Source organism: Penicillium daleae (assembly GCF_028827525.1).
Source record: "Penicillium daleae strain IBT 16125 chromosome Unknown utg000001l_segment0_segment0, whole genome shotgun sequence".
NCBI classification, from domain to species: domain Eukaryota; kingdom Fungi; phylum Ascomycota; class Eurotiomycetes; order Eurotiales; family Aspergillaceae; genus Penicillium; species Penicillium daleae.
Genome location: NW_026623149.1, coordinates 2,583,030 through 2,606,687, shown reverse-complemented (window position 1 = coordinate 2,606,687; position 23,658 = coordinate 2,583,030). Strand labels below are relative to the sequence as shown.

General features: G+C 49.6%; 13 protein-coding genes across 13 annotated transcripts; 7 read left to right on the top strand and 6 right to left on the bottom strand.

The window, feature by feature from the left end:
* Nucleotides 1-727: 727 nt before the first annotated feature.
* On the top strand, nt 728-1,562 carry N7458_000835 (DUF924 family protein; the record flags this gene model as incomplete). Its single annotated transcript, XM_056904229.1, has 2 exons — nt 728-894; nt 962-1,562. The coding sequence occupies 2 exons, from the start codon at nt 728-730 to the stop codon at nt 1,560-1,562; spliced, it is 768 nt and encodes a 255-aa protein (XP_056771996.1).
* A 1,208-nt stretch (nt 1,563-2,770) lies between these two features.
* Nucleotides 2,771-5,492, top strand: N7458_000834 (uncharacterized protein; the record flags this gene model as incomplete). Its single annotated transcript, XM_056904228.1, has 4 exons — nt 2,771-3,015; nt 3,073-4,488; nt 4,555-4,851; nt 4,922-5,492. 4 exons carry the CDS (start codon nt 2,771-2,773, stop codon nt 5,490-5,492), a joined length of 2,529 nt encoding a protein of 842 aa, XP_056771995.1.
* Nucleotides 5,493-5,859: 367 nt separating this feature from the next.
* ramB (bifunctional protein farnesyltransferase/protein geranylgeranyltransferase) lies at nt 5,860-6,817 on the top strand (the record flags this gene model as incomplete). The annotated part of the gene is made up of 3 exons (XM_056904227.1): nt 5,860-6,089; nt 6,145-6,249; nt 6,310-6,817. The coding sequence occupies 3 exons, from the start codon at nt 5,860-5,862 to the stop codon at nt 6,815-6,817; spliced, it is 843 nt and encodes a 280-aa protein (XP_056771994.1).
* A 449-nt stretch (nt 6,818-7,266) lies between these two features.
* N7458_000832 (putative L-serine dehydratase) lies at nt 7,267-8,688 on the bottom strand (the record flags this gene model as incomplete). The annotated part of the gene is made up of 1 exon (XM_056904226.1): nt 7,267-8,688. The coding sequence occupies one exon, from the start codon at nt 8,686-8,688 to the stop codon at nt 7,267-7,269; it is 1,422 nt and encodes a 473-aa protein (XP_056771993.1).
* Nucleotides 8,689-9,385: 697 nt separating this feature from the next.
* Nucleotides 9,386-11,562, bottom strand: N7458_000831 (methionine--tRNA ligase MSM1; the record flags this gene model as incomplete). The annotated part of the gene is made up of 8 exons (XM_056904225.1): nt 9,386-9,655; nt 9,763-10,240; nt 10,311-10,678; nt 10,734-10,865; nt 10,917-11,003; nt 11,065-11,136; nt 11,190-11,305; nt 11,373-11,562. The coding sequence occupies 8 exons, from the start codon at nt 11,560-11,562 to the stop codon at nt 9,386-9,388; spliced, it is 1,713 nt and encodes a 570-aa protein (XP_056771992.1).
* A 300-nt stretch (nt 11,563-11,862) lies between these two features.
* N7458_000830 (putative nuclear transport factor 2 domain protein) lies at nt 11,863-12,400 on the top strand (the record flags this gene model as incomplete). The annotated part of the gene is made up of 2 exons (XM_056904224.1): nt 11,863-11,908; nt 11,967-12,400. The coding sequence occupies 2 exons, from the start codon at nt 11,863-11,865 to the stop codon at nt 12,398-12,400; spliced, it is 480 nt and encodes a 159-aa protein (XP_056771991.1).
* Nucleotides 12,401-12,676: 276 nt separating this feature from the next.
* N7458_000829 (Ish1 domain-containing protein) lies at nt 12,677-13,209 on the bottom strand (the record flags this gene model as incomplete). Its single annotated transcript, XM_056904223.1, has 5 exons — nt 12,677-12,784; nt 12,869-12,915; nt 12,969-13,052; nt 13,112-13,124; nt 13,174-13,209. The coding sequence occupies 5 exons, from the start codon at nt 13,207-13,209 to the stop codon at nt 12,677-12,679; spliced, it is 288 nt and encodes a 95-aa protein (XP_056771990.1).
* Nucleotides 13,210-14,308: 1,099 nt separating this feature from the next.
* Nucleotides 14,309-14,808, top strand: N7458_000828 (60S ribosomal protein eL38; the record flags this gene model as incomplete). Its single annotated transcript, XM_056904222.1, has 3 exons — nt 14,309-14,372; nt 14,487-14,615; nt 14,762-14,808. The coding sequence occupies 3 exons, from the start codon at nt 14,309-14,311 to the stop codon at nt 14,806-14,808; spliced, it is 240 nt and encodes a 79-aa protein (XP_056771989.1).
* A 427-nt stretch (nt 14,809-15,235) lies between these two features.
* Nucleotides 15,236-15,736, bottom strand: N7458_000827 (uncharacterized protein; the record flags this gene model as incomplete). The annotated part of the gene is made up of 2 exons (XM_056904221.1): nt 15,236-15,280; nt 15,386-15,736. The coding sequence occupies 2 exons, from the start codon at nt 15,734-15,736 to the stop codon at nt 15,236-15,238; spliced, it is 396 nt and encodes a 131-aa protein (XP_056771988.1).
* Nucleotides 15,737-16,471: 735 nt separating this feature from the next.
* On the top strand, nt 16,472-17,974 carry N7458_000826 (uncharacterized protein; the record flags this gene model as incomplete). The annotated part of the gene is made up of 1 exon (XM_056904220.1): nt 16,472-17,974. The coding sequence occupies one exon, from the start codon at nt 16,472-16,474 to the stop codon at nt 17,972-17,974; it is 1,503 nt and encodes a 500-aa protein (XP_056771987.1).
* A 983-nt stretch (nt 17,975-18,957) lies between these two features.
* Nucleotides 18,958-19,759, top strand: N7458_000825 (lytic polysaccharide monooxygenase auxiliary activity family 9 protein; the record flags this gene model as incomplete). Its single annotated transcript, XM_056904219.1, has 2 exons — nt 18,958-19,058; nt 19,111-19,759. 2 exons carry the CDS (start codon nt 18,958-18,960, stop codon nt 19,757-19,759), a joined length of 750 nt encoding a protein of 249 aa, XP_056771986.1.
* A 184-nt stretch (nt 19,760-19,943) lies between these two features.
* On the bottom strand, nt 19,944-20,865 carry N7458_000824 (uncharacterized protein; the record flags this gene model as incomplete). Its single annotated transcript, XM_056904218.1, has 3 exons — nt 19,944-20,582; nt 20,656-20,735; nt 20,844-20,865. 3 exons carry the CDS (start codon nt 20,863-20,865, stop codon nt 19,944-19,946), a joined length of 741 nt encoding a protein of 246 aa, XP_056771985.1.
* A 331-nt stretch (nt 20,866-21,196) lies between these two features.
* Nucleotides 21,197-23,113, bottom strand: N7458_000823 (DNA-directed DNA polymerase delta subunit POL31; the record flags this gene model as incomplete). The annotated part of the gene is made up of 5 exons (XM_056904217.1): nt 21,197-21,492; nt 21,548-22,520; nt 22,573-22,704; nt 22,784-22,967; nt 23,073-23,113. The coding sequence occupies 5 exons, from the start codon at nt 23,111-23,113 to the stop codon at nt 21,197-21,199; spliced, it is 1,626 nt and encodes a 541-aa protein (XP_056771984.1).
* Nucleotides 23,114-23,658: the final 545 nt, after the last annotated feature.

Genomic DNA, 23,658 nt, shown 5'->3' with positions numbered 1-23,658 from the left:
TTCTTGGAACCCGATAGATAGTCCAGCAAGGTTTCCAAGATGATTTGTATGACTCTAGGATAAAATTGGGCACAGAAATAGATCTACTCCATAAAGAACCGATAACTTCTAGTCTTTAATCCTTTGTAAAACTCAACTCAGTCAGTTAGATAGATGCAGAAACCAAGTCAATCCTTGGCTGTTCGAATGGAAATATAGTCTCTAGGAGACACGCATCTTGAGGCCTACGAGACAATTGATGAGCATGACAACCAAAAACTTCAAAAACTCTGATAGCTAGCTTCAATAAGTTTCGATAGATTTCAGTCATGAAAAGGACTGCATATAAAAATTGACGCTCATCCAGACTATCACGTCGGTATCGGCACATCCTCCTTGAGACCGAAATGCCGATGCTGACTCAGCCCTGGAGCCCTGGTGATGACCCAGGCCAGTGACGAATCTGGGGAAAGCTGATTCACAGAAAAACAATGGCTCACCTGGTGCGCGGGAACACGGTAAGCACTTACAAAGACTGACTTCCATCTCCAAATATTAATATCCCCAGTAGCTTCGGACAACGAGACTCAGCTCGCGTTATTTCGCAACTGCGAGGCTTAGCGCGCAGCCACAGCTCTCATCCCTGGCCGCGAACCGCGCCGCGCCTCTTACGTACCGATTCAAGGCGCAAGCTTACCGTACACCTCGATTATCTATTCGTGGCTTCCATTCGAGAGGGCCAGCCAGGATGAGCGACATTTCCGAGTTGAAGGAGACCTTGACTCCTGATCTCCTTGAGGAACTTCGCGAGTTTTGGTTCGAGCATATGGAAGCCGACGATGCACTGATCCTTCCTGGCCAGAGTGACATGCAGCGCTGGTTCACCCGAGATGAAACGTTTGACAAGATCTGCATGTGAGTGCATCACTTCTTCATCTGCTAGTTTATTGAATTCGCGATTGATAGTCATCCTTTCGATCAGTGCGCAATTTCAGCCGGCCTTGGACACTATCATTGAGTCTGGCGCATCTGCGACGGATATCCTGGATTCAATCGATACATCATCGCCTCTAAACTGGCTGAGTATCATCCTCCTCTTGGACCAAGTACCTCGAAACTGCCATCGAGGAGACGAGTCAAAGCTTGTATTTGGGCGCTTCGACCCACTCGCTGAAGAAGTTGCTCTCCGTGCAATTGACGCTGGCATCACGACCAAATCCTCCGAAGTGCGATACCGTCTAGCCTATCGATTCTGGTTCCACTTGCCATTGATGCACAGTGAAAACCTTGCCGTACACGAGCAAGCCCTCAAGCAGCACGAGGAGACGGCGAAGGATATGGGCCGGTTCCTCCTCAAGGACGTCTCGACTCTGAGTGAAGATGAGAAGAAATGCTATAGGATTCTGTCGAACAAACAGGATGCCCTTGGTGCATTGTTGACCAACTTACTTGATTTTGAGAAGAGGCATAAGGTGATTATTGAGCAGTTTGGGCGGTATCCTCACCGGAATCAAGCACTGGGTAGAGTGCCGACCGCGGAAGAGATTGAGTATTTGAAGAATGGTGGAGAGACATTTGGTTAATTAGGATTGGGTGGTCTTATGTGAATATCCATTGTACAATCATCTACCAGCTGCATATTAATCAATAATTGGAACCTTCTCCCGCAACTGTCTTTTGATCAACATAAGGCCTGTGATTTCTGAACATCGCTATTTGACGACCCAGACCATGTCAACTTTTTACCCTAAGCATGTTTTTGTTGCAAAATTCTCCAAGATGACGGTTCTGGGGCTTTGGAATGTGAATCAGATCATTTCTAGTTCCAGCAAGGGAGCACACGACATCCCTTGAACCAAACATTCCCGTCCTGCCCTACCACCGTTTCCATTATCCAAAAACGAGAATCGCTCACACAAGCGCTTTCAGTTTTTGTTGGGCCTGTGATGGACAACAATTGTCTTTTTCACGGTCTTCCATGCTCATGTCTTTCATCGGAAGACGTTCAGGGCTCAATATTAGTCAGGTACGACTTTGGTCTAATTATTTGGCCTCGCGTTGACCTCGAGAAAAAGATGAATTCTTTGCTATATTTTGGAATATAGTAAAACTAGATCAATCTACTGCTTATTGTCCACGGAACAATGTCTTCACTTTACGGCCTCTAGAGGATGAGGCCTTTCCACTGAAAGAATATGAGTCGAAAAAATGCGACAAAAATAGCTCGTCTGACTCCATTCCTTATCCGGCAGGGGAAAAGGGGTCTGACCACATCCCTGCCTAGGCTTTTCCAAGTTATCGGGCCATGCCGGTTTCACTGACGTTCGCTAGAGCTATGCGGATAATATTCATTCTCATAGTTGGAGCTGAAAAGTTCATTTGACTGAGCAAACAGCGAGTTCAATATAATGATGCAGACAGAATCGCATTCTCAAAATTGGTCCGATGTACCGAGTGTATTCGAGGACAGTACTGGATCCATATCCCCAGGTTATGTGCTGAATGTGTGGAGTCCCCAGACCAGAGTGGAGAGTAACCGGATGCAGAATATCAGAGTCATGCCTACCGCATTTGTTCATTCAAATAGAAAGATATAGTCATTCATTTCTCGGACATCTCTTCTAGTTCTTGTTTTACGTCTCCTTCACCTACTGGTACGTTTAGTGAATGGTCTGCTTCGCATATATCTCAGTCCATTCCTCCCCGTTACGGAGAGAAAGTGATCTCGTCTCCAAAAGATTCTCAATTGCGATATGAGCGCCCTGCCCCTGTTGAATACCTGTTGCCCATCATGATCGCCCACCGTCAACCTTTCGTACGGCCATTCTTGCTGGCCATATTGGTGGTATCGACATTAGCATCAAAGATCCTGCATTTATTTCAGCATGCGGGCTCGATACCAGCTAGACTCATGGCGGTCTACTTCCCAACTTTCTTCATACAGGAAGTTCTATTATTTGCAGCGACGTGGTTTTTCCTGCAGAAATTCACAGGTTTAAGATGCATTGTGGGATTAATAATCGTGCCAGCTACGGCGTAAGTTAAGACCTGGCATATCTACCATACTAGTCCAATGTTGACTCTTGCCGACAGATTCTTAACATTTTGCCTCTGCTCTTCTCAGCTAAGCTTCTACTTTGTGACTGGAAGTGAGGTCCGCTGGGATGCAGTCACGAGCGTGGGAACTGATGCCGAAGGAAGGAAGCTGATGCTCAGCGGGCTCAAGCCATTCCTGGGCAGTGCATGCATCCTCCTCATCATGTCATGGGTGTTTACAAGAGTATGCTCCGCAGTCTTTGATCAATGGCTATCTGCATTATTCGGTTTTCACTCCCATGGAGATATGCATGAGGAGGCTTCGATCGACGATCAGAAGACCGTTACTCGGAGGAAGCGTCCAGTTCGGCTATGGACTCTGATTGGTTTTGTTGGGACGCTTGTGCTTTTGCTGGTCCGTCCCAAAGTGCCATATAGCCACATGTCAGGCGCTATTCCATTTACTTTCCTCGAGGCATTGGTTTCGAGCTCCCCAGCAGTGAGTCAGCCGGTGGAAAACGCGTTTCCTTTGCCAGAACTCATTAGTGAAGGGCATTGGAAGGCTCCGGATGGATACTTTAAAGGCTGGTCGCCCTACTCTGATTCGGGTGCTACATCTCTGCCAGATTGGGCTTCTGGTCCATTGCCAGCAGGTTTTGAACGCTGGAGCCAAAAGAAGCAGCATGTCGGCGGCGCAGATACAAATGGAGAGACTGGAATTGAGATGAACACGACAGCCAAGAAGAACTACTACGATCCAGTCCACGATCCGTTAAGGATAACCAACCTCGATCGGAAACTGCTAGAGCCATTGGCCCAGGCTTTTAAGGATCACCATGTCCCCATTACTCACGTGGTGCTTGTGATGATGGAAAGCGCACGAAAAGACGTGTTTCCATTCAAGTCCGGCTCACACCTCCATCGTGAGATTCTCAACTCCTACAAGTCCCTAGACCCGGACATGATACACCAATTGAACGCCAACCTATCTCACCTGACACCCATCGCCGAAATACTGACCGGTGAGTCTGGAGGTTTCCCCAAGACCAGACGCGATACGGAATCTTCCCTTTGGAAAGACACTGCTGAGGCTGGCATGGGCGGCCTCAACATCAATGGCGTCTTAACTGGTGCGAGTCTCTCATTCAAAAGCGAGATTATGAACCACTGTGGAATATGGCCGTTGCCAGTGGATTGGATGGATGAGATCACGTCTGATATCTACCAACCGTGCATTATGCAGGTACTGGACTTGTTCAATCAATTCAAACAGCGCTCGGCCGCCGGACCGTCCAGGGACCATCTGGAGCGAAACTGGACCTCCATTTTCGTACAGGCTGTGACTGGAATCTTTGCCGACCAGAATATCCTGAATGATCATCTTGGTTTCGAAAAGAAAATCTATAGCGAAGATATTAGTCAGGAAGGAGCAAAGCATTATCATGATGATATGGAAGAGATCAACTATTTTGGGTCAGTCATTTACAATCGGCTCCAGTTCGGGCACTTGAGCTTGCTGGGTATACTAACTCTTAATAGCTACTCAGAGCGCGAGGTTTATCCATACATGGAAGATGCGATTGATGATGCGATCAAGAAAAATGAGAGATTATTCCTATCGCATTTCACAAGCACAACGCACCATCCGTGGGCCCTACCAAAGGGAGTTCGCAGCGAGCAATACTTCTCCGACGAGAATCTGATGGGGAAGCACGAGGATATGAACAGTTATCTGAATTCCGTTCGCTTCGTGGATGCCTGGCTAGGTGAAATGCTGGGTCTACTAGACAAAAAGGGCATATCGAATGAGACGCTGGTGGTCTTTGTTGGAGATCAGTAAGTCCGGCTATCCTAGAGCTCACTCGCGGCTCTCCAAGAGGCCGTGTATAACTAACAACAATTCCAGCGGCCAAGCCTTCCAAGAAGACTCGCCAGTGACAGGATGCTATGGAAACGGTCACATTAGCAACTTCCGCGTTCCTCTCGTCTTCAGACATCCACTGCTGCCCAAGATCCAAATCACAGCCAACGCAACATCGCTATCCATCATCCCGACGATTCTCGACTTGTTAGTGCAGACCAAATCGCTCAATGAGAATGACTCGGGAATTGCGTTGAACCTGATGAATGAATACGAGGGCCAATCGCTTATTCGCCCATACAAAGCCACGGACGACGGGCGACAAGCCTGGAATTTTAATATTATTTCCCCCGGAGGCGAGATGGTCAGCGTTGGGTCGGCCGCTGTACCGTATCGACTGATCTTACCGTTGACACAAGAGTTTGAATTTGTGTTTTCTAATCTAGATACGGATCCTGATGAGGTGAACCTTTTGCGGGGATGGTCAGTGGAGGACTTGGTATCGCAGGTCAGGAGTGTCTATGGAGATAAAGCCGGGCAGTGGGTGGCTGAAGCTGAGAAAGTGGGCAAGTGGTGGGTTGGGGAGACCAAGAGGCTGTATAACCATGCCGAGTGATCTATTGGAATCCAATCATGATGTATATTTCGTTGACTCTATCCATAATCGTGTAAAAGAAGAGAAGATGAATGTCAAGCGAGTCGATTGTTCTCCGTTTCTTTGTTTCCGCCTCAGGCCGCAAACTCGCCCCACCTTTCACCTCCCAGAGAAGGCGACGGACTTCAACAACTTCCCTGCTCGATAAAGTCTACAACTCACCTTCTTGCGTCGATTGAACGTGCCTAAAGGCAAATTGGGTTGAGGAACAACCCCATCAGTCTCGCCTTTTTGCAGTCAAGTCGCTACATCTCGTCGCAACTAGCATCTCCATCTCCCGAACGATACCCCCGCAGATTTGATATCGCGGACAATCAAACTCTCCAAGATGGCCGAGGGCTATGCCAATGACCCCGAGTGGGCTAACATCACTCCCATTGAGCTCGACGATGGCTCCGAGTCCGGTGCCATGCCGCTGGCCACCATCGCCTACCCAGACGAGTACCTCGAAGCAACATCTTACCTGCGGGCCGTGATGGCCGCGAATGAAATGTCCGAACGGGCACTGAAGTTGACCAAAGATGTGATTTCGATGAATCCCGCACATTACACCGTCTGGTAAGTGAAATCAACGCAATCATCTTCTTGAAAGCATATTCTTACATTCAATCAGGATCTACCGTGCCAAGATCCTCTTCGCCTTGGATAAGGACCTCACCGAGGAACTCAACTGGCTAAACGGAGTTTCTCTCAAATACCTCAAAAACTACCAGATCTGGTAATCAACCTACAAAGCCTCTCTCTCAAACAAGCGCAAAAACCTAACGTATCGTGCCAGGCACCACCGCCAAGTCCTAATCTCCTCACAAACACACTTCCCAACAATGCCCCCCAAAGAACCAGACTTCCTCATGGAAATGTTCGCCCAAGACTCCAAAAACTACCACGTCTGGACATACCGCCACTGGCTAGTCCGCCACTTCAAGCTCTGGGACTCACCCCGCGAACTCGAAGACGTCGAGGCTCTCATCAAAGCCGACGTCCGCAACAACTCCGCCTGGAACCACCGGTACATGCTCCGCTTCGGGCCCCGCGATGACGTGCCCGATGCGGGAATGGTGAACTCGGGAAATGCCGATATCAGCCCGGAGGAGAAGGGCCGGTTGCCCGTTGTGGATGAGGATTTGATTGATGCGGAGCTGAAGTATGCGCAGGAGCAGATTTTGCGGGCGCCGGAGAATCGGAGTCCGTGGTGGTATGCGCGTGGTGTTTTGCGGGCAGCGGGGAGAGGATTGGGAGAGTGGGAGGGGTTTGTGGGGATTTTTGTTGATGGGGGAGGTGGTTAAGAGTAGTCATGCGGTGGAGTGGTTGGCTGATGTTTATGGGGAGGGGGAGAAGGGGAAGGCTGTTGAGATGTTGACCTTGTTGAAGGAGAAGTATGATCCTATTCGGAAGAATTACTGGGATTATCGGATTCGACAGTTGGGAGAAGTTGTGTGATTCTGCTTTAAGGTGGAATGTGCTTTATTACTTATGGTGTTCAAGTCATATGTGAAATTTGAAAATGTTTCATATTAATTCTTCCATTCTTTTCTCTAGTAAGGACAAGCTACCCTGTATGCAAATGACAATTAAAAAAGAAATGCAAAATTCGTAACATGATCCAAAGACATCAGAGCCATAGTGCACAATACTCATGCGTGAGAAAGCAAGGGACAAAAAGAGGTATATAAGAGCCAGAAAACGAAACAATAAGAACCGAGAAAGGAAATCTTTATCAACATGACATGATGGTTTAAACCCAACCCTCCGACAACAGCCGTCTATACTCGCTGGCCATGTCGATCGTAACATTACTTCCGCCGCAGACGACGATGACAACCCTGCTCTGCTCGTTGAGGTCCGGCATCAACTGCTTGAGCTTGGAGTTCAGAACGGGGGAGGCCGACTTGGTGCAGTCGCCGACCTCCGGTTCCATCTCAGGATCGGTCTCGACATCATTATCCGTCGTAGACCATCGGTCATCCCCGTAGCCCTCATCCCGGTCGGGGACAGACTCGTTGGGACCCCTCTTCCGCTTCTTGATGCTTTGACCCCCGGCCACGGCGTTCGCCGATGCGGAGGCTTCGGCAGCGGCAGCGGCGGTATCGCCAATAGCCGCCTCGACGCAGACACCACAGGCCAGCTCGACGAGGAGTCGCTCGTCGTCTGCGAGACGGAGGACGCCTCGGGCAGCTTCAGCGTCCGTGAGGACGGCGCTGTGGACTTTGATGCCGGGTGGGGGAGCAACGGCGTACTGGAAGGTGGTTTCCGATACACGAATGGCACCAAGGGAGGTAGCCTGGGATGTGATCTTTGGGAGGGAGACGAGAGAGTTATTAGCGATGGCAGCAGCTAGTGAGTCCGTGCCGTCGGTTTCGATGGCGAGCAGGTGAATAGGGCTGGGTTCCGTGGCCACAGGGCGAGAGGAGTTGGTATCGGAAGTAGTGATGTCCATGTATGCGTGACCAGTGGCAGATGAACCTCCCTGGACGACCTGTTTCTGAGAGCGACGCTTCTCAAGGCCCATCACGATGCCGTTGAGTAGACCGCCGCCGCCAACGCTGCAGAGGACTGCATCCAGAGGGAGAGCCCGCCCGCGGTAAACTTCCTCTTCGTCAGAGTTGGCAGGAGCAGGGAGTTGCTTCTCCAGCTCGTCGATGATAGTGCTGTTTCCCTCCCAGATGGGTTGGTTATCGAACGGGTGCAGGGCAATCTTAGCCACGTCGTCGTCGTCACCGGAGCTAGTCTTCATGATGACGTCCTTCATGTATGAGCCAGCCTCGAAGAACGTTTCTCCGTGGCGGATAACGTCCGCAGCACCGGCTGCCCTGAGCTTCTCAATCATCAAGGGCTTGGTCGATAGGGGCACAACCACGGTGCAAGGGTATCCCAGGCTGCGGGCAGCACAGACAGCTGCCAAGCCGGCGTTTCCTCCTGATGAGGCATAGAAATGAACCCGGCGGTTGGCATATTCGGGTTTGCGGAGATGGGAAAGAATCTGGTTACCCATAGCACGGGACTTGAAAGAGCCGCTAGGCTGGACATTCTCCAGCTTAAGGAAAATGCGGCATCCAGCAGCACGAGAGAGAGCGGCCGACTCGACGAGAGGAGTCTCAATCCATGGCGTCTTGAAGTTTGGCTTGTAGTCTTCGGCGGAAGGAATGAAGCTTCCCATAGCGGCGGTGTTGAAGTCGATAAGGGAGGAGAAGGGAAAAAAAAGCCTTCAGTCGAAAGCGATCGATCGGATGGAAAGGAACTGTGTCAAGTCAAGTGTTAAGACGACGAGACAATTCCACCCAAAATAAGAATATGTTTTGGATGAATGAAGGCGTTACACGGTCAGCGGGTGGAGTATAAAATCCCAAAAATAGAGGGAGATGGCAATGAAATCCGTTGGATGGAAAAGACAGCAGAAATCAGAGAGAAAAATAAAATAAATCCTTTGCGTTTCCAGAAGACTCATTAGTATACAAATAATAGTGACTTGTTTTGATATACAAACGGAGAGCGAGCCACTTGGGTTTTCCGACGGGAAACGGGCGACTTTCCCGACCCGATCAGCCCGTCAGTTGGAGATAGGCCGCGCTTCCACGGTTCTGGCCCATTCTTTCCCGCCGATAACCTTGCGGATATCGCCAATCACGGCCTAGTCAGCCATTGTATACAGTGCGCCCCCAGCCGGGGTCACACTGGAAAACCTGGCAACTCACAGTCCGCCGTGTGGAGGGGGCGACCCGGGAAGTCTTCTCAATGGAGCTGTTACGCCTGGTCGGAGATGATGTAAAGCTTTATTCGAACGGGTCTTGCGGTGGGTCATGATTGGCCTTTGGTGCATTCTTCTTATCAAATCGAAAGCTCGGTGCCCACGGCCATTACTCCTCAGTGAGTAAAGGAGGGAAAAGCATGCCTTTCTTGATGCCTTCACCGTAATCTGGATCTGATCCGTAGACCGTGGCCGAAAATGCCCGTTTGGCAGGGTTGGAAGTATCTACGCGAAGAATGTCGAGAAGTTCTTGTGACTTGTCGGGCATGAACGGCTGAAGCAGAATCGCAGAGATGCGAAGCGATTCAGCCACGTTGTAAAGGACCCATTGGGGGTTGGCGCTTTTCCACGGCTCCGCCGCATGGAAGTATTTGTTAGTCTGAGGGGAGGCAAAGGAAAAAATCAAATAGGTTAGCCACTTCTCCGACGGTCGTGCGGGGATTGGAGAGGGTCCCAATGTTTCTTTTTTTGGCTTTCCCTACATACCTTCTCGATTATGCTCATAATTTCCTGCAGCGCGGCACGCGGATTGAGTCCGGTCATATGCTCGGCAACTTTCAGCGGTGTGGCAATCAGCATGGCCTGGTGCAACTCATCGGCGGTGGATGCAGCCGGAAGCTTATCAGACGTGGCATCTTGGATATACGAGTGCAACTTGCCCTTTGCACACCCAATTGTGCGATAGGCAAGGTTACCAATACCGCCTTGAAGCCATTTCTTATAATCGCGAATAATGAAGGAATTGTCATAGTCTGCATCATCTGACAGACCTCCTTGATAAGCGAGGAAGAATCGCATTCCATCCACACCGAATCGGTCGATGGCAAAAAACGGGTTGACCACATTACCAGTAGACTTGGACATCTTCTCGCGATTCATTGTCCAATGTCCGTGCACCAGAACGTTCCGAGGGAGAGGAAGGTCCAGGGCCATGAGGAAGGCTGGCCAATAGACGCAATGGAAGCTAAGGGGGGTGATGATCAGCTGCACGTTCGGGTTTCTCAGGTCTAGACAGGTCATAGCGTGGCGCTTACCGAACGATGTCCTTCCCGACAACGTGAACGTTGGCAGGCCAGATAGATGATTTTTCCTGCCCAGGAGGGAAAGGGTATCCTGCAAAGGTGAGGTAATTGACGAGTGCATCTAGCCATACATAGATGGTTTGGGTGTCGTCGCCGGGAACCGGAATACCCCATGTCAGTCGCTCAGCTGGTCGAGAAATCGAGAGGTCTGTCAACCCGGAAGAAACCGACTGGATGACAGCAGTTGCATACTTTGACGGCGTGATGAACGAATCCGGTCGGTTATACAACTCCAGCAGTCGATCCTGGAAAGCAGAAAGCCGGAAGTGATAGTTAACTTCAGACGACCATTCCACCTCTTTGCCAGTTTCCATCGAGACCTGCCAGGCTGGTGAGCCGCTTTGAATGATGTGAACAAGCCACTCGATAACTTACCATCCGCTTCCTGCCCGTTGTTGGGTCCAAAGAATTCTGTACTTGTGTCTGCGGATAGAATGTCTCGTCGCTGACTGAATACCATCCCTCATGCTTGGATGTATAGATGTAACCACGGTGATTCAACATTTCCTATGATCTCGTCAATTCTGTCCGAACCAGCCAACGGTCGGATCTGCCTACCCAGAAGTATTGAACGGCGTCACGGTGGGATGCATCGGTAGTTCGAATGAAGTGATCATTATTGAGGTTCGCAGCTTTGGCTAGAGACTATAACATGCAAAGCATTAGTGAGACATCTCTCCACGGCTTGGCGGGAAGGTATGCCTACCTCGAAGGTCCTGCAGTTCATATCGCAGAAGGCTTGTGTATCCATCCCAGCTGCCAGAGCAGCCTGCTGAATCTGCGAGGTACCGTCAGTAGACGGCCCAACAAAGGTGCATCCTATCTCTCTACCTTCATCCCGTGTTCATCGGTGCCGGTCAATAATTTAGCATCGTTGCCGAGTAGAACCTGCCATCGTTTGAGGATATCGGCGATGACCATGGTGTAGAAATGTCCGACATGGGGGGCTAGACATGTAGGAGGAAATTTTCAGAAAAAATCGATTCAATTTGTAGGCTGTTTTGAGAAACTCACCGGCATTGACGTAGAAAATCGGGGTCGTCACATAGAAGGGCTTCTTAGGAGCCTCCGGAGTTGTCGCGAGTCCGCGATGGAAGCGCCTAGGGACGCCACTCCTGCATGCTGAGCAAGTCCACGGTCGCCTTGCATTGATAAGCTGTGAAGCCCTCGAGAGGGAGCGAAAGGCACTTCGTGGGGTGGTCATTGTCTGGTTTGCGGAAGAAAGAAGTGAACGCGGAGGTCGTATGTTATTCCGCAATGTCCATTCGGAGTGGCCCAAGCTCCGCCCGGCGCATCTTTTTTCCTGCAGCCTCCACATTCGAGTAACTCGTTCACTCATCCACTCATTCACTACGAATCGCAACTCTTTCAGCTCATACTGCTCCAGATACATTGAGTTTGGACCCTTGGTTTGAGACAGAACTGCGTACCACAGTCAACCTCCTTGGACCATCATCGCGCCTTTTCAACATCTGTCTATTCGACTACACTGGTGCTTATCATAATGGCCACTGCAACTGATGATACCTTGACCAAGGTGTCTACCGAAGGTAAATCCTTACCTTGGACCTCATTATGAGAAAATTTGCTAATTATGTCCGTATGTAGCTGCCACCGAGCTGATCAACAGCTTCTACCCTGCGCTGAAGAACGACCGCAGCTCCATCGCCTCTTTCTACCTTCCTACACCCACGAGCATCCTCTTCAACGGCAACACGGTCGCCGATGGCGCCGCTGTCCAGGATATCTTTCTAAATCAGATGCCCGAAGCATTCTACGAAGTGCTGTCCTTTGACTGCCAGATCATCAACCGCGCATATCCGACCACAACCGCCACAGGGATCAAGCCAACTTCCGAGATGACCGTCAAGGACATGTCTGTCCTCGTCATGGCCAGTGGAAATGTGCGGTATGGAGAGAACCGCGACCAGCCCGCGCGCGGGTTCAGCGAGACCTTTGTGCTGGTTCCAAACCCGAGCTCGGATCGCAAGCGCCGGCGGGACTGGCTGATTCAGAGTCAGAATTTCCGTCTGGTTGTCTAATTTTACTGTCGGGTGAGGATACTGTGGGCAGGGTGAAAGCACCCAGACGTGGGTGAATATGATAATCATGAGCTGTTACGATATTACGAGGTATTGGAGCCTTCGTGCTCCGTCGACATGTACAAATAGATGAACATGACCATTCAAATTGGATAAAAAAAATGTCATTCAGAGATATTGCATAGGTCGTAACATAGGTAATGAGCCGGGGAATCAATTCGAAACGATCACAAGTCATCTTTACGTGAGAGATTGAAGACCACCTCTTCGGCACCATTAAGACTGCGAGGCTGAAGATTGCGTCTTGCGTGGTATGCGTAGATTGGCCTTGACTCTTTCGAGCAGTTCTTCGCGAGTCGCTTTATCGCTAGGTAGAAGACCCCTCTGCACAAGCTCGTTAGTCTGGGGATGAAAGGGTATAATATATATCCCAACAAGTATATCAGAGCAAAATGAGGTCCAACTTACTGCGCGCAGCCATCTTCTCATTTCATCTTCAGTCCACGTTTCGGGATCTAACAAGGTTAGCTACTAATTGACCACGACTTATCATATATGGCTTGTTTACCTCCTTTGGGATCAGCCTCTGCAGGAAACACGTCGCTTCCCCAGATTGACCAGGCTGCCACGGCGGTCACCATGCCCGCGAAGCCTGAATATTGGTCAGCTGTGCGTTGTAGGCGATATCAAATAAGCGTTTCACAAGCGCACCAAGGAACAGATTCTAGGGTTTGTTAGTGAATGTTCATAGGTTCAAACATGGCGCTGCGTACCTGGGACTTCAAGGCGCGATCTAGTGGAGTCGGCATCTTGACGTAAGTTGGGATGAGTTACAACACTTGGAAGTTGCGCTGTGGTTGACCAAGTAGAATCCCGAAGAAAAGATAAAGTATGATATTTGATCTTCGATAGCAGGAATAATGAGAACAATAAGATAATGACAATAGCAAGATTTTTGATGCGATCTGTCCAAGTAGGTTTGGACAGCTTGACCACTCACTCAACAGCTGCACCGCCACCGACGCCACTCGACGACAGGCAGCTCCCTTCCTTCCATGGCCCGAACTTTATCCAAATGGATGTCTATACTGGGTACACCTGGTAGTGCCTTCCAAGTAACTATCCCGAATTAAAGTAAATTCAACACTCTTTCTGTAAGAACACAAAGAAAAGTGTGTAGTCTGTAGTCTTCTATTCATCCCTAGATACGATCATCCAGTCTTTACATGCATTGTTATCCTAAGGACTCCGCGTCTCGACGCCTCCTCGAGCTGGACCCGCAGTGAATCATTTTATTTGAGCCCATTGCCGTTTTGATATGGAGGCTGTCACTGTTTTGGCTTCGTTTACGTTCATGCTCGCACTCGGCGTGGCTGTGGTCACTGGGTAAGGCTTCGTCTCCATTGAACTGCAACCAGACATGCTTGCTGATATAATGCAAATCCGTCCAGAATCACATTCTGGAGAAAGCACCGAATCCAATTCAAAATCACAGACAAAGACCGACCAATTCATGAGCGAGGACGAACTCGAGACCGTGACCTGGAAAGCGCCGAGCAAGATATCATACAAACCCCGGCGCCGTGCCTCCATCCGCGACTGGAAAACTTGCACAATGTGCGGCGGTGGCCAACATACCCTCTAGACAGGTCAAACATATCAGTTCAGCCACAAGTCAGCCCCATCGCCAACACCTTCACTCCCTTCACAGCAGCCACCATTCCCGAGGATCCGGTCGAACGCACTGCAACTCCCGCGACCGTCAGCCACTTTGTACCCGCCACGTATCCACGTGACTTACAGGGCTTTCCGAGGCAGAAACCCTAATCCGATAGATCCACACAACATTTGCTCAAGGACAGCGACCCTTTCTCTCTTATCGCACCTCATCAGCATCAAACCGTCACCATGCCTCGCGAAGTCTCCGATATCAAGCAGTTCATCGAGATCTGCCGCCGGAAGGATGCCTCCTGTACGTGCCGCCGATACTGATCCGATTGAAGGTCGATCGAAAAAAAAGCTTGGGGGAGGAATGGAACTCATTGTCTGGAACCTCGAAAAACTGACCCTTGAACCCGAATCTTAGCCGCCCGGATCAAGCGCAACCGCAAGAACCAGCAGACCAAGTTCAAGGTCCGCTGCGAGCGCTTCGTCTACACCCTCGCCCTGACCGACTCCGCTAAGGCCGACAAGCTGAAGCAGTCTCTCCCTCCTTGTACGTCACCTACACACCCCACACCCGTTTGGCCATTATCCGTGATACGATCAGGAGGATAGGTGCATTACGATGCACTGTGGACTACCTTGCAAAATGCCGGCACCAATTACGAATCCCTGCTAACCTACAATCTCTCGCTACAGCCCTGAAGGTCGTCGATGTTGCCAAGGGTGACAAGAAGAAGCTGTAAATGTCGTGACAATGAAATGAATGGAGGCTCAGAGTGCGGCGCGATTGGTTGTCGATGAAATGCTACAACAACAACAACTGTTGGAGGGACACATGGCATGGGCTTGATCTCTCTGCGGGCCGACACGGGGATGGCTCCGACGGCGCGGAGCTTTTCCGTGCTGAGGAGGGGGTTTTGTTTTCTTTCCAGACCTATCCTTGCGTCTGTACGCCGCTGTGATATTTTCCACCGGTCAGACGACTCGCATTTTCCGGACACTCACAAGAAAAAGGAAACGCTTTTGTCGGAGCTTTTCAGTCCCTTACGCTTCAATGAAAAAAACAGTTGAAATATCCTTACTGGGGTTGGAGTTGTTGTGGAAGCGAGTCTCGCCCTTGTTTATTATTCTGACATGAATGCTTTCTTATGATCGTACTACTCCTGGAAGTCATCCGTCATTAATCACCTTGTGTGGTTTCTCGTATTGCTCAATCTAAAAGAGTGGGATGGAAAGCTATATAGAATCGGTCACGCCTGGAAGAAGCCGGCGCAGGGGAGTTCAGTAAGGCCTCCCAGCCCTCAGTCTCCTTCTTAGTACATGCTCCTCGTAATCACGAATCACCGTCTTGGGATCGTCTTCAGTACTAAGGGAGTACAGAAAATCGACCGACCCTTCGACACATTTGACCATGCATTTGACGGAAACCCACAGGGCAACGCAGAACAAAGCAAAAACAGGCATAGGAAGACATATTTCGAAATATCTGCGGTAAATCGGTCGTTTATTGACGACGCTATCATAGACGAAGACCGTATATTCGAGCATAGTGCCCACGAGCCACATGAGGATCCAGCCGATGGCATAGAGAGGAACGGCTACATGCTCTGAGAATGTACCTAGAGTGGTGATTTTCTCAGGATTGGAGTTCGAGGCGTATTGGCGTTCCATTGTGGAGGTAGTGCTGATTGAATATTGTTGGTATGAGGGTTTTGGGGAGAAGTCAGTTTGAAGGCAGTATACCCAGGATAGAGAGTTCGAGAGCGGTGGTGAAATGATTTAATCGAGGAGATGAAAAGCCTCTTTTGTAGTTTACTTCAAAATATTCTAATCATGTTATAAACCCTGGTCTCTTGCCTCGATCTATTTTTTCTATCTCATCAATGAACTTTGTCACTTCAAATCCCTTTTCAATTTCTTTGATGCGAAAATATGCACTTCCTTGTACCAAGTCCTCGGTCTGAGGATTGGCGCTCGAGTGGACGAGGTTTCTTTGATACAATGGTTTTGTCTTTTTTTAGTACTCGACTACGATCTTTGTTACTTTCTTCGAGACACTTTGAATGTCATTGTGGACAGCCACGGAATGTCTCGGCCTTGAAATAGGATGTGCTAATAATGCTCAGCCATTGAACACGCCCCTTTGTTCGGCTTATAGTTAATAAAAGAATTTGATCAAGGTTATATTTGATAACAATGACTTTCAAGTCCTGGCAACTCTCACGAAAGCCCTTTGTCCATGGACTTCACACTTAGCTACATAACTCGGCTTGATGCCTGGGTTGAAGCCTCACTAAACACCATCCTCATCCTTTCCTACAAGTTACAAAAGATATCAGCTTTCCACCTCCCCTGTATCTTCCTAGATAACCCTTTCTCCGCCAATACCCAGCAATCTCATCCAAAATGGAGTGTACCTCCATGGACATCGACTCTCCAGGTGAGTACGACTTCAAATTCGACCCCATGCAGGATCAAAAGCCCGTTCGCTTTCCATACAACCATCCCGCCTGGACTGAGAATCGCGAATCCTCAAACCAAGCAAACAATACAGGTATGTTGAGCGCTTTGCCTCTTGACGTCTTTTGGACTATGCTCGACAAATCTCTTTTCGAACATGGTGATCTTACCCTGCAGCATGACGCATTCCACTCACTCTTCAGCCTCTCTCAGGTAGACCCTCGGTCAAACCAGTACGTTGAGGAGTATATTTCCCGCCGCCAGCCACAGCACTTCCTTCGTCGCGAACTGGGAGATATTGAGACTCTGCCCTACAACGAAGGTGACAACAATCAGAGCTGGTATCCAGGACAGCGGCACCACTTCCCTCCCAACGCCGCTGATGATTTCCTTGGACGAGTCATTCAAGCGGACTGCCCTTCCTGCTTTGCCTATCTTCTGAACTACTTTGAGCTGGATATCGGGAACTGCAACAAGTCTGGCTGGAGCTTTGCCTCTCTCGCTCTTATTAACCAGTCCGTCAAGATCCTGAAGTACATGCTCAACCATCCGGGCTCGTTCCACTCTTTGGCAATTCTTCTTCTCGGTCCCGCAAATATCAACTTCCCTCGGCCCACTCCCCTCGGTTTTCTCGGCCAATGCGGAGACCGAGAGTATCTAGATCAAATTTTGTATCTCGTGGGAGACCGTTTTGCTAACCTGCGACTTCCTAGTGTTGTTGACGGCGCTTTTACTGATGATGAGATCATTTGGCTATGCTCTTATATAAGCCCAAACCAGGCCCGGCGGCTTCAGGAGCTGGGCGTCCCCATTACAAACCGCCACGACCCGGAAACTAAATTAACTTCTTGGCATGGTGCCGTTGCGAACGGTAAGGATTTCTTGGAATACATGAAGCTAACTTCGCCCTTGAACCCCTATGAGATAGATGAGGAAGGACTCTCACCCTTGGGCTTGGCGGTATCCCAAGACAGAGTCCATGCGGTTAGGTGGTTCAAGAAGCACGGTCTAGCTAATGTTTCACAGGAATATGGCAAAATCACAGAGCTTACAATCGCGATGCAGCAGACCTCGGGGGAGAGCCTGTGTATTGTTCAGGAGCTTCTTCCAAGTGAACCTGGTAAGTATCTACCCCGAGTCTGCGCCGCTGAACTGATGCACCACATTGTCCTTGCCCTGCATACGAAGGACATCCAGATGCGAGGAACTTTGGGAGATGAAGACTACGAGGGCTGGCGACAAGTGAGTGAAATGATTGCAATTGAGAAGTGCAAGAATGTTTGGGCCTTGTCGGGTACGAAGGACCCGGCTCGTGATGGCTCTTATCGAGAATCGGCGAGCGAGCTGGAATTCACCAAGAAGCATTATAAATATGCACGGCAAATTGCTCAGTTGATTCGATTCAAGGACTTGGCAAAGTGGATATATTCTCGGTCTGAGAGACTTTAAGGGTATGTACTTTTTTGTTCTTTGTTGTGTTTACTGATTAACAATATCGAGATCCTTTTGTTTTACGTTTTTCATTAACAATACGAATTTCAAATTATCAATAAACTAGATTATGTCACCCCGTATATTAAATGCTGTAGACTTCTGATCGGCCGTTGAAACTAGAATACAAGTTTGAAACAACTACCGTCTCATTCCAAATCCCGAGAATCTGATACTTCATTGCATCCGGCTATTTGCAAGCAAAACTATCTCCATGATATACGTCATTGAGCAATGAAAGCTGCAGGAGTTACCCTGTAAATTTAATCAGACTATTAAACACCCCAGGATCCTAGGGTGACGCTGGATATTTGACATACAAATATCCTCGAATGATCTGTCGCACTAGCATAAACCCCGTTGATCATTGCTCTTCAGGCCACGGACCGGGCACATTATACTACAACTCCGCATTGCTTGGCACGTTGCACCTCTCTTAGCCATTATCTGATCGATCCGGCTGATCAACACGAATTGCCGGTCATTTTATACTATCGGCCCGTGGCCCCGGATTATCACTGCATACCACCACACACAGCCCCAGTCCATCAGCGCCTTTTCTCCGCATTTTGCCAACATTCATAGATTTTAGCCACTTGCAAGTTTCTCTATTCTTCCATTGTGTCGGGATCAGCCGTAGGGACGTGCTGAAGAAGTGGCTGTTTGTAGGTGGGCCAAGACCCACTGGCTGCAGAAGGGGTGAAACGAGGCCCATTTTATGAAGAGACTGGTCAAGACTCCGGGTAATGTCCGCGAGACTATTCCAGTATCAGAACGGAAGTTTTGCAGTCAATCAGGAGTTAGGGCTGGAGATGGGCAGTTCTAGACATCTGCCATGGCATATAAAGAGGCCCAGAATATTCCAGTAAAACCCTCCTTCTGAAGTCAAATCATCAGCCTGAAACCCTCAAAAAGGACTCCTTGCACAGAGCGGAATTATCATGGTTTTGTCAAAGATTGCTACTCTTTCTACCATCCTGGCCTCCGTCTCTCTGGTGGCAGGTCATGGTTATGTCTCTAGTATCGTGGCCAACAGCCAAAAGTATGTCTACCTCACCTTCAAGTTATCAGACACACCCTTACCAATAATTCAGCTACACCGGCTACATCGCTGATTCCTACCCCTACATGTCCGATCCCCCCGAGAGCGTCGGCTGGGCCACAACCGCCACCGATCTCGGCTTCGAAGACGGCGCAGAATACCAAGCCCCAAATATCATCTGCCATCGCAACGGCACCAACGCAGCCCTCTCAGCCACGGTCACCGCAGGCTCCAAGATCGATATCCAGTGGACACCATGGCCGGACTCACACCACGGCCCGGTCATCACATACCTAGCCTCGTGCAACGGCGACTGCAGCACAGTCGACAAGACTACACTCGAATTCTTCAAGATCGATGCGATCGGTTTGATCGATGATACCACTCCACCCGGTACTTGGGCTACTGATCAGCTCATTGCGGCTGGGAATCGATGGACTGTTACGATTCCTAGTAGCATTGCGTCGGGCGGGTATGTGATGCGGCATGAGATTATTGCGCTTCACTCGGCCAGTCAGCAGGATGGGGCGCAGAATTATCCTCAGTGCTTGAATTTGGATGTCACTGCCGGTGGTAGTGCGGCGCCTGAGGGGACGCTTGGTGAGGCGTTGTATACTGATACTGATCCGGGTATTCTGATCAACATCTATACTGCTCTGACCAGCTATACTATTCCCGGACCGGCGCTTTACAGCTCTTGAACCCTCTCACCAAGGACTATCAGGAATGAGCTGGCTGAATTCTGAAATGTACTTGCTTGTGGTTTATGATTCCTCTTTTTGTTATCTCAGTGAGCGAACTCTTGTCTTGTGTTTGTTAGGTCAAGAATCTGGATTTCTTCACCAATAAGCAGCCATATGTCGGACAGTATCTTATATCTCTAGTCTATTCTTTCCGCGTATAAAGTACCTCCCGATAATCATTCACACCAGCCCCTGTGAGCATCTCCTGAACAGACCCCATCTCCAACTCCGACCTCCTCAACTCAAACTCCCCAAAGAAATTCGGCTCAACCGAAACCTTCTTAAACCCAAGACTCTCAAACAGCGCCAAACTCCGAGAATTCGCCTGTCCAATCTTAACACTCAAACAAGAGAACCCCAGACTCGCCCGCGCAGCTCTCAACTTGCCCACTGTCTCTGCATGCATATCGGCATTCACAAATTCCTCAATGATAGCGGTTTGTCTTTCAACAATATACAGCAGGAAAGTGAGCAATGCGGCTTTGCCAAAGCCTCGTCTTTGATTCACTTTCTCGGCGATCATAAGCTCGATTTCTCCGACTATTTCGGGCGGTGCATCTCCATCTTCACCGTCGTCCACGCGAAGAAAGAGATTTATATCTCCGACCATGTTTTGGGAGGAATCACTCTCGGCAGATAGTTGGATAGATTGTTCGCTGGGCGAAGAGACTGGCCGGCAGACGATGAATGTGAGCTTATCGGCATCTTGGCGCCAGCTACACTGCATGGCATATTCCTCTTCGAGAGATAATGGTTCTGAGGCAGTTGCTTCTTGGATTTCCTGGCCACAAGGGTTAGATTGCTTTGCCTAGGCTTGTGATAGGTTGGTTTGATCGCGGCTGAGCATTGCCTACCTCGTCCTGCATCCACTCATGGTAGCGGGGAACGTGCCATGTCGAGTACGGGACTAAGAGAACTTTGGAAGTTGAGAGGGCTGTTTTATTTCATCAGAGACAGGTCATTTTAATTAGCTCGTACTGGGCATCATTTTTGGGACGTAGGCCTGGAGTATAGAAAGGACACTGGGATGAATAGCGCGTACCGGTTTCAGCATTGAGCAACATGATCGCGGTACCCTTTGCAAGGTGTACTCGGAGTTCTTGGGAGATCTTAAATCTCCGTCTTCGTGACCGGGGATATGATATTCCTTTTCTATTTAGGCACTTCGACTGTTTCGCGGAGAACTTGTCGGGACGAAAATCCACCTCGAGCCGATTCTTGCACTTGTGGGGCTTGGCAAAATTGTGAGCCGCCAGCGCCAGGGAATAATCTCATCAATGCCAAAGTAAATAGAAAAGCATACCCAACATTGGAGCTTCGGATATTTTGCAAAGAATGCAGAGATGATATCATGTCATTACAAAATATAACCTCTTGAATGCTATGTCTATTAATTTACTTTTTCTCCTCCTGGCCTGCAAAAGTACCAAACCGGATTACTTCAACCTCCAGGCTCTCAGTGTCCACCAAGACCAACTCCCCCGTTTCATTGAACTTGGGAATCGACAGTAATCGTACACGACCCGCGGTAGGTTCACCGGCAGAATCTGTCATTTCGGTATCACCATCCAGCCGGAAGGGAGCATCGGCCTCGATCACAGCAGTCTTGAAGGAAGGCTGGTTGCCCGTGAAAAAGATATGAGGAGATGATTCCAGAACGAACGGGTCAACTGTTTGGAAAGGATAGGACCCTAGAGGTGCTGTTAGCGTGTAATCGCCAATGGAAGGGAAGAAACAAAAACATACAGATTGTGTCAGGTGCCGTGGGGACACCGCACCGCCATCGAAGCATGGCCTCCATGATTCGTAGCCGAGCCTCGGAATCATCTCTTTCAGCCGTAGGGTCGACGTCGTCGGCTGGGAAGTCCAAGTATCGGAGAACATCATCCACGTTCTGGCCACTGCAACCCCAAAGTCGCCATCCTTCTACATCACCCTCCCAGGGATTTGACACGCTGTCGAACCATCCAACTTCCTGCTTGTTCTCATCAGATGGCGGAGGCGCGCAGTACGCACGGGCTTGCGGGAACATTGCCCGATGAATCCCTTGTTGAGGAAGAGACACGTTTGCGGGGTCCTTCTCACCGGCCATCAGAGTTACCGGGATGCTAGGCAGGATCTCTGCCAGGAAGTTGTCGAGTTGGGTAATGGGCGATGAGTTGTAGGCAGAGGCATCGTAGCCATATTTCTTGGGAGCCAGCTTCTTTTTAGCTGCATTGTCAGAACCCGCTGACGCTGCATCCGCGGTCACGCTAGCCCCAAGTGAGTTGCCTGCAATGATGAGTCGTGTGATTCGCGATGCATCCGCACTGCCATCAATGCTCGTATAGCCGAGAAGATAGTCTGTAAGAAGCTCCAAGGCAAGCGTATCGCTTGATGTACCGGTAATGCCTAGCCCACTCACAAAGGCGATCTTTCCCGATCCCTTTGATGCGTCTTTGCCGCTTTGCTTTGACTCCGCTGTTGTAGCCTCGTCTCGCTCCCATCGTTTGGGTTGAGGCGCTAGATCAGGGACCTTGATGTCGATAACCTCAAACTCTCCGTTCACGGTCTCAGTTCCCAGTGCAGCGATGATAACGCCCGTGGCCAACTGCGTAGATAACAGGAGATTGCCAGTTAATCGGATACGGCCCGATTCATCCTCCATCATGATCTGAGTCGCGGACGGGTCGGACGGGTCGGCATAGGTACGGCGGGGAGGAGGAGCAGACGTGAAAGTCTAGTACCAGTGTCAGAGGGATCTTGATCAATAGTCATGCAGCAATACATACCTCTTTTGTCAGATCCTCCAAAATGTTGGGCTTCAATGGCATGTCCATGTATACCGTGCCAGCCATCCAGCAGAGCTCGCCCTGTCGCACATCGAGCACTCGGTCCACGCGTCGCGCAGATTCTCCAGCAATCTAATCATAGCAACAGCATCGTCAGATGAGTTCGGCTTGTGCTATTGTATAATTCTCGCCTCCAACAAGGCATTCTTACTGTAATATCACCCCATGCATCTGTTGCAACTTTTTCGACCGTGGCCTTTAGCCTCGCAAGACGCAAAAAGTACATGTCGCCATATTGCTGCTGGTAGTGTCGGACACTACCCATGGGTAATGTAAAGGTCTGGAGAGGATTATAGGAGGAGGGTGTGCGATAAACGGGCTCATAGTCGTCGTTGCTATGCGAACGTAACAGTCAAAGGTCAGCGCGCGGAGCTCTCGCAAAACATGGGTAATCGAACAGAGCGGGGGTTGGTGGTAGATTCTGGAAGAAAATAGCATACCTGGGAGGCCGTAAGAAGCCATAGTCCTCAGCTGTGGCCATTTTGACCTGTAGCAGAGATGATTGGAGTTGGTTGGAAGGGTTTTGGTGATGCGGACAGAAGCACTTTGACGCGAGCCCCACGCGATTTGGCGCGTCTAATTACATTCCCCCTTCGGGACTGGCGCCTTACCGCCACCGTAGTCCACTCGACTTTGTTCGACACTGCAGCTGGTTTGATCCTAGAGAGTCTAATTGACATTATTTGGAGTAAACTGCTATGGGTGGTACTGGAAGACGCGTCAGCGATTAAATAGCTCAGGGCCAGCCATGGAAAGTAAGTAGGTGAGCTACATCTATTCAAAGAAATCATTATATATTCCGGATTGATACTATAGATCCTTCTGCGGGAAACAAGACTCCATGAAACTGCCCAAAGAACAACCAGCCTATCTCGAAAATAACTTGCCGGGTTCCAGCTTCGACTCGGCTAAGCGAGGGCATGTGCCAGAGCTAGAACATCAGCATCTAGGGCCAAAGAGTACAGCTTGCATGCACCTAAAGCTAAACAGATCTGATGGGCTGAATAGTGAATGCATATAGCCGAA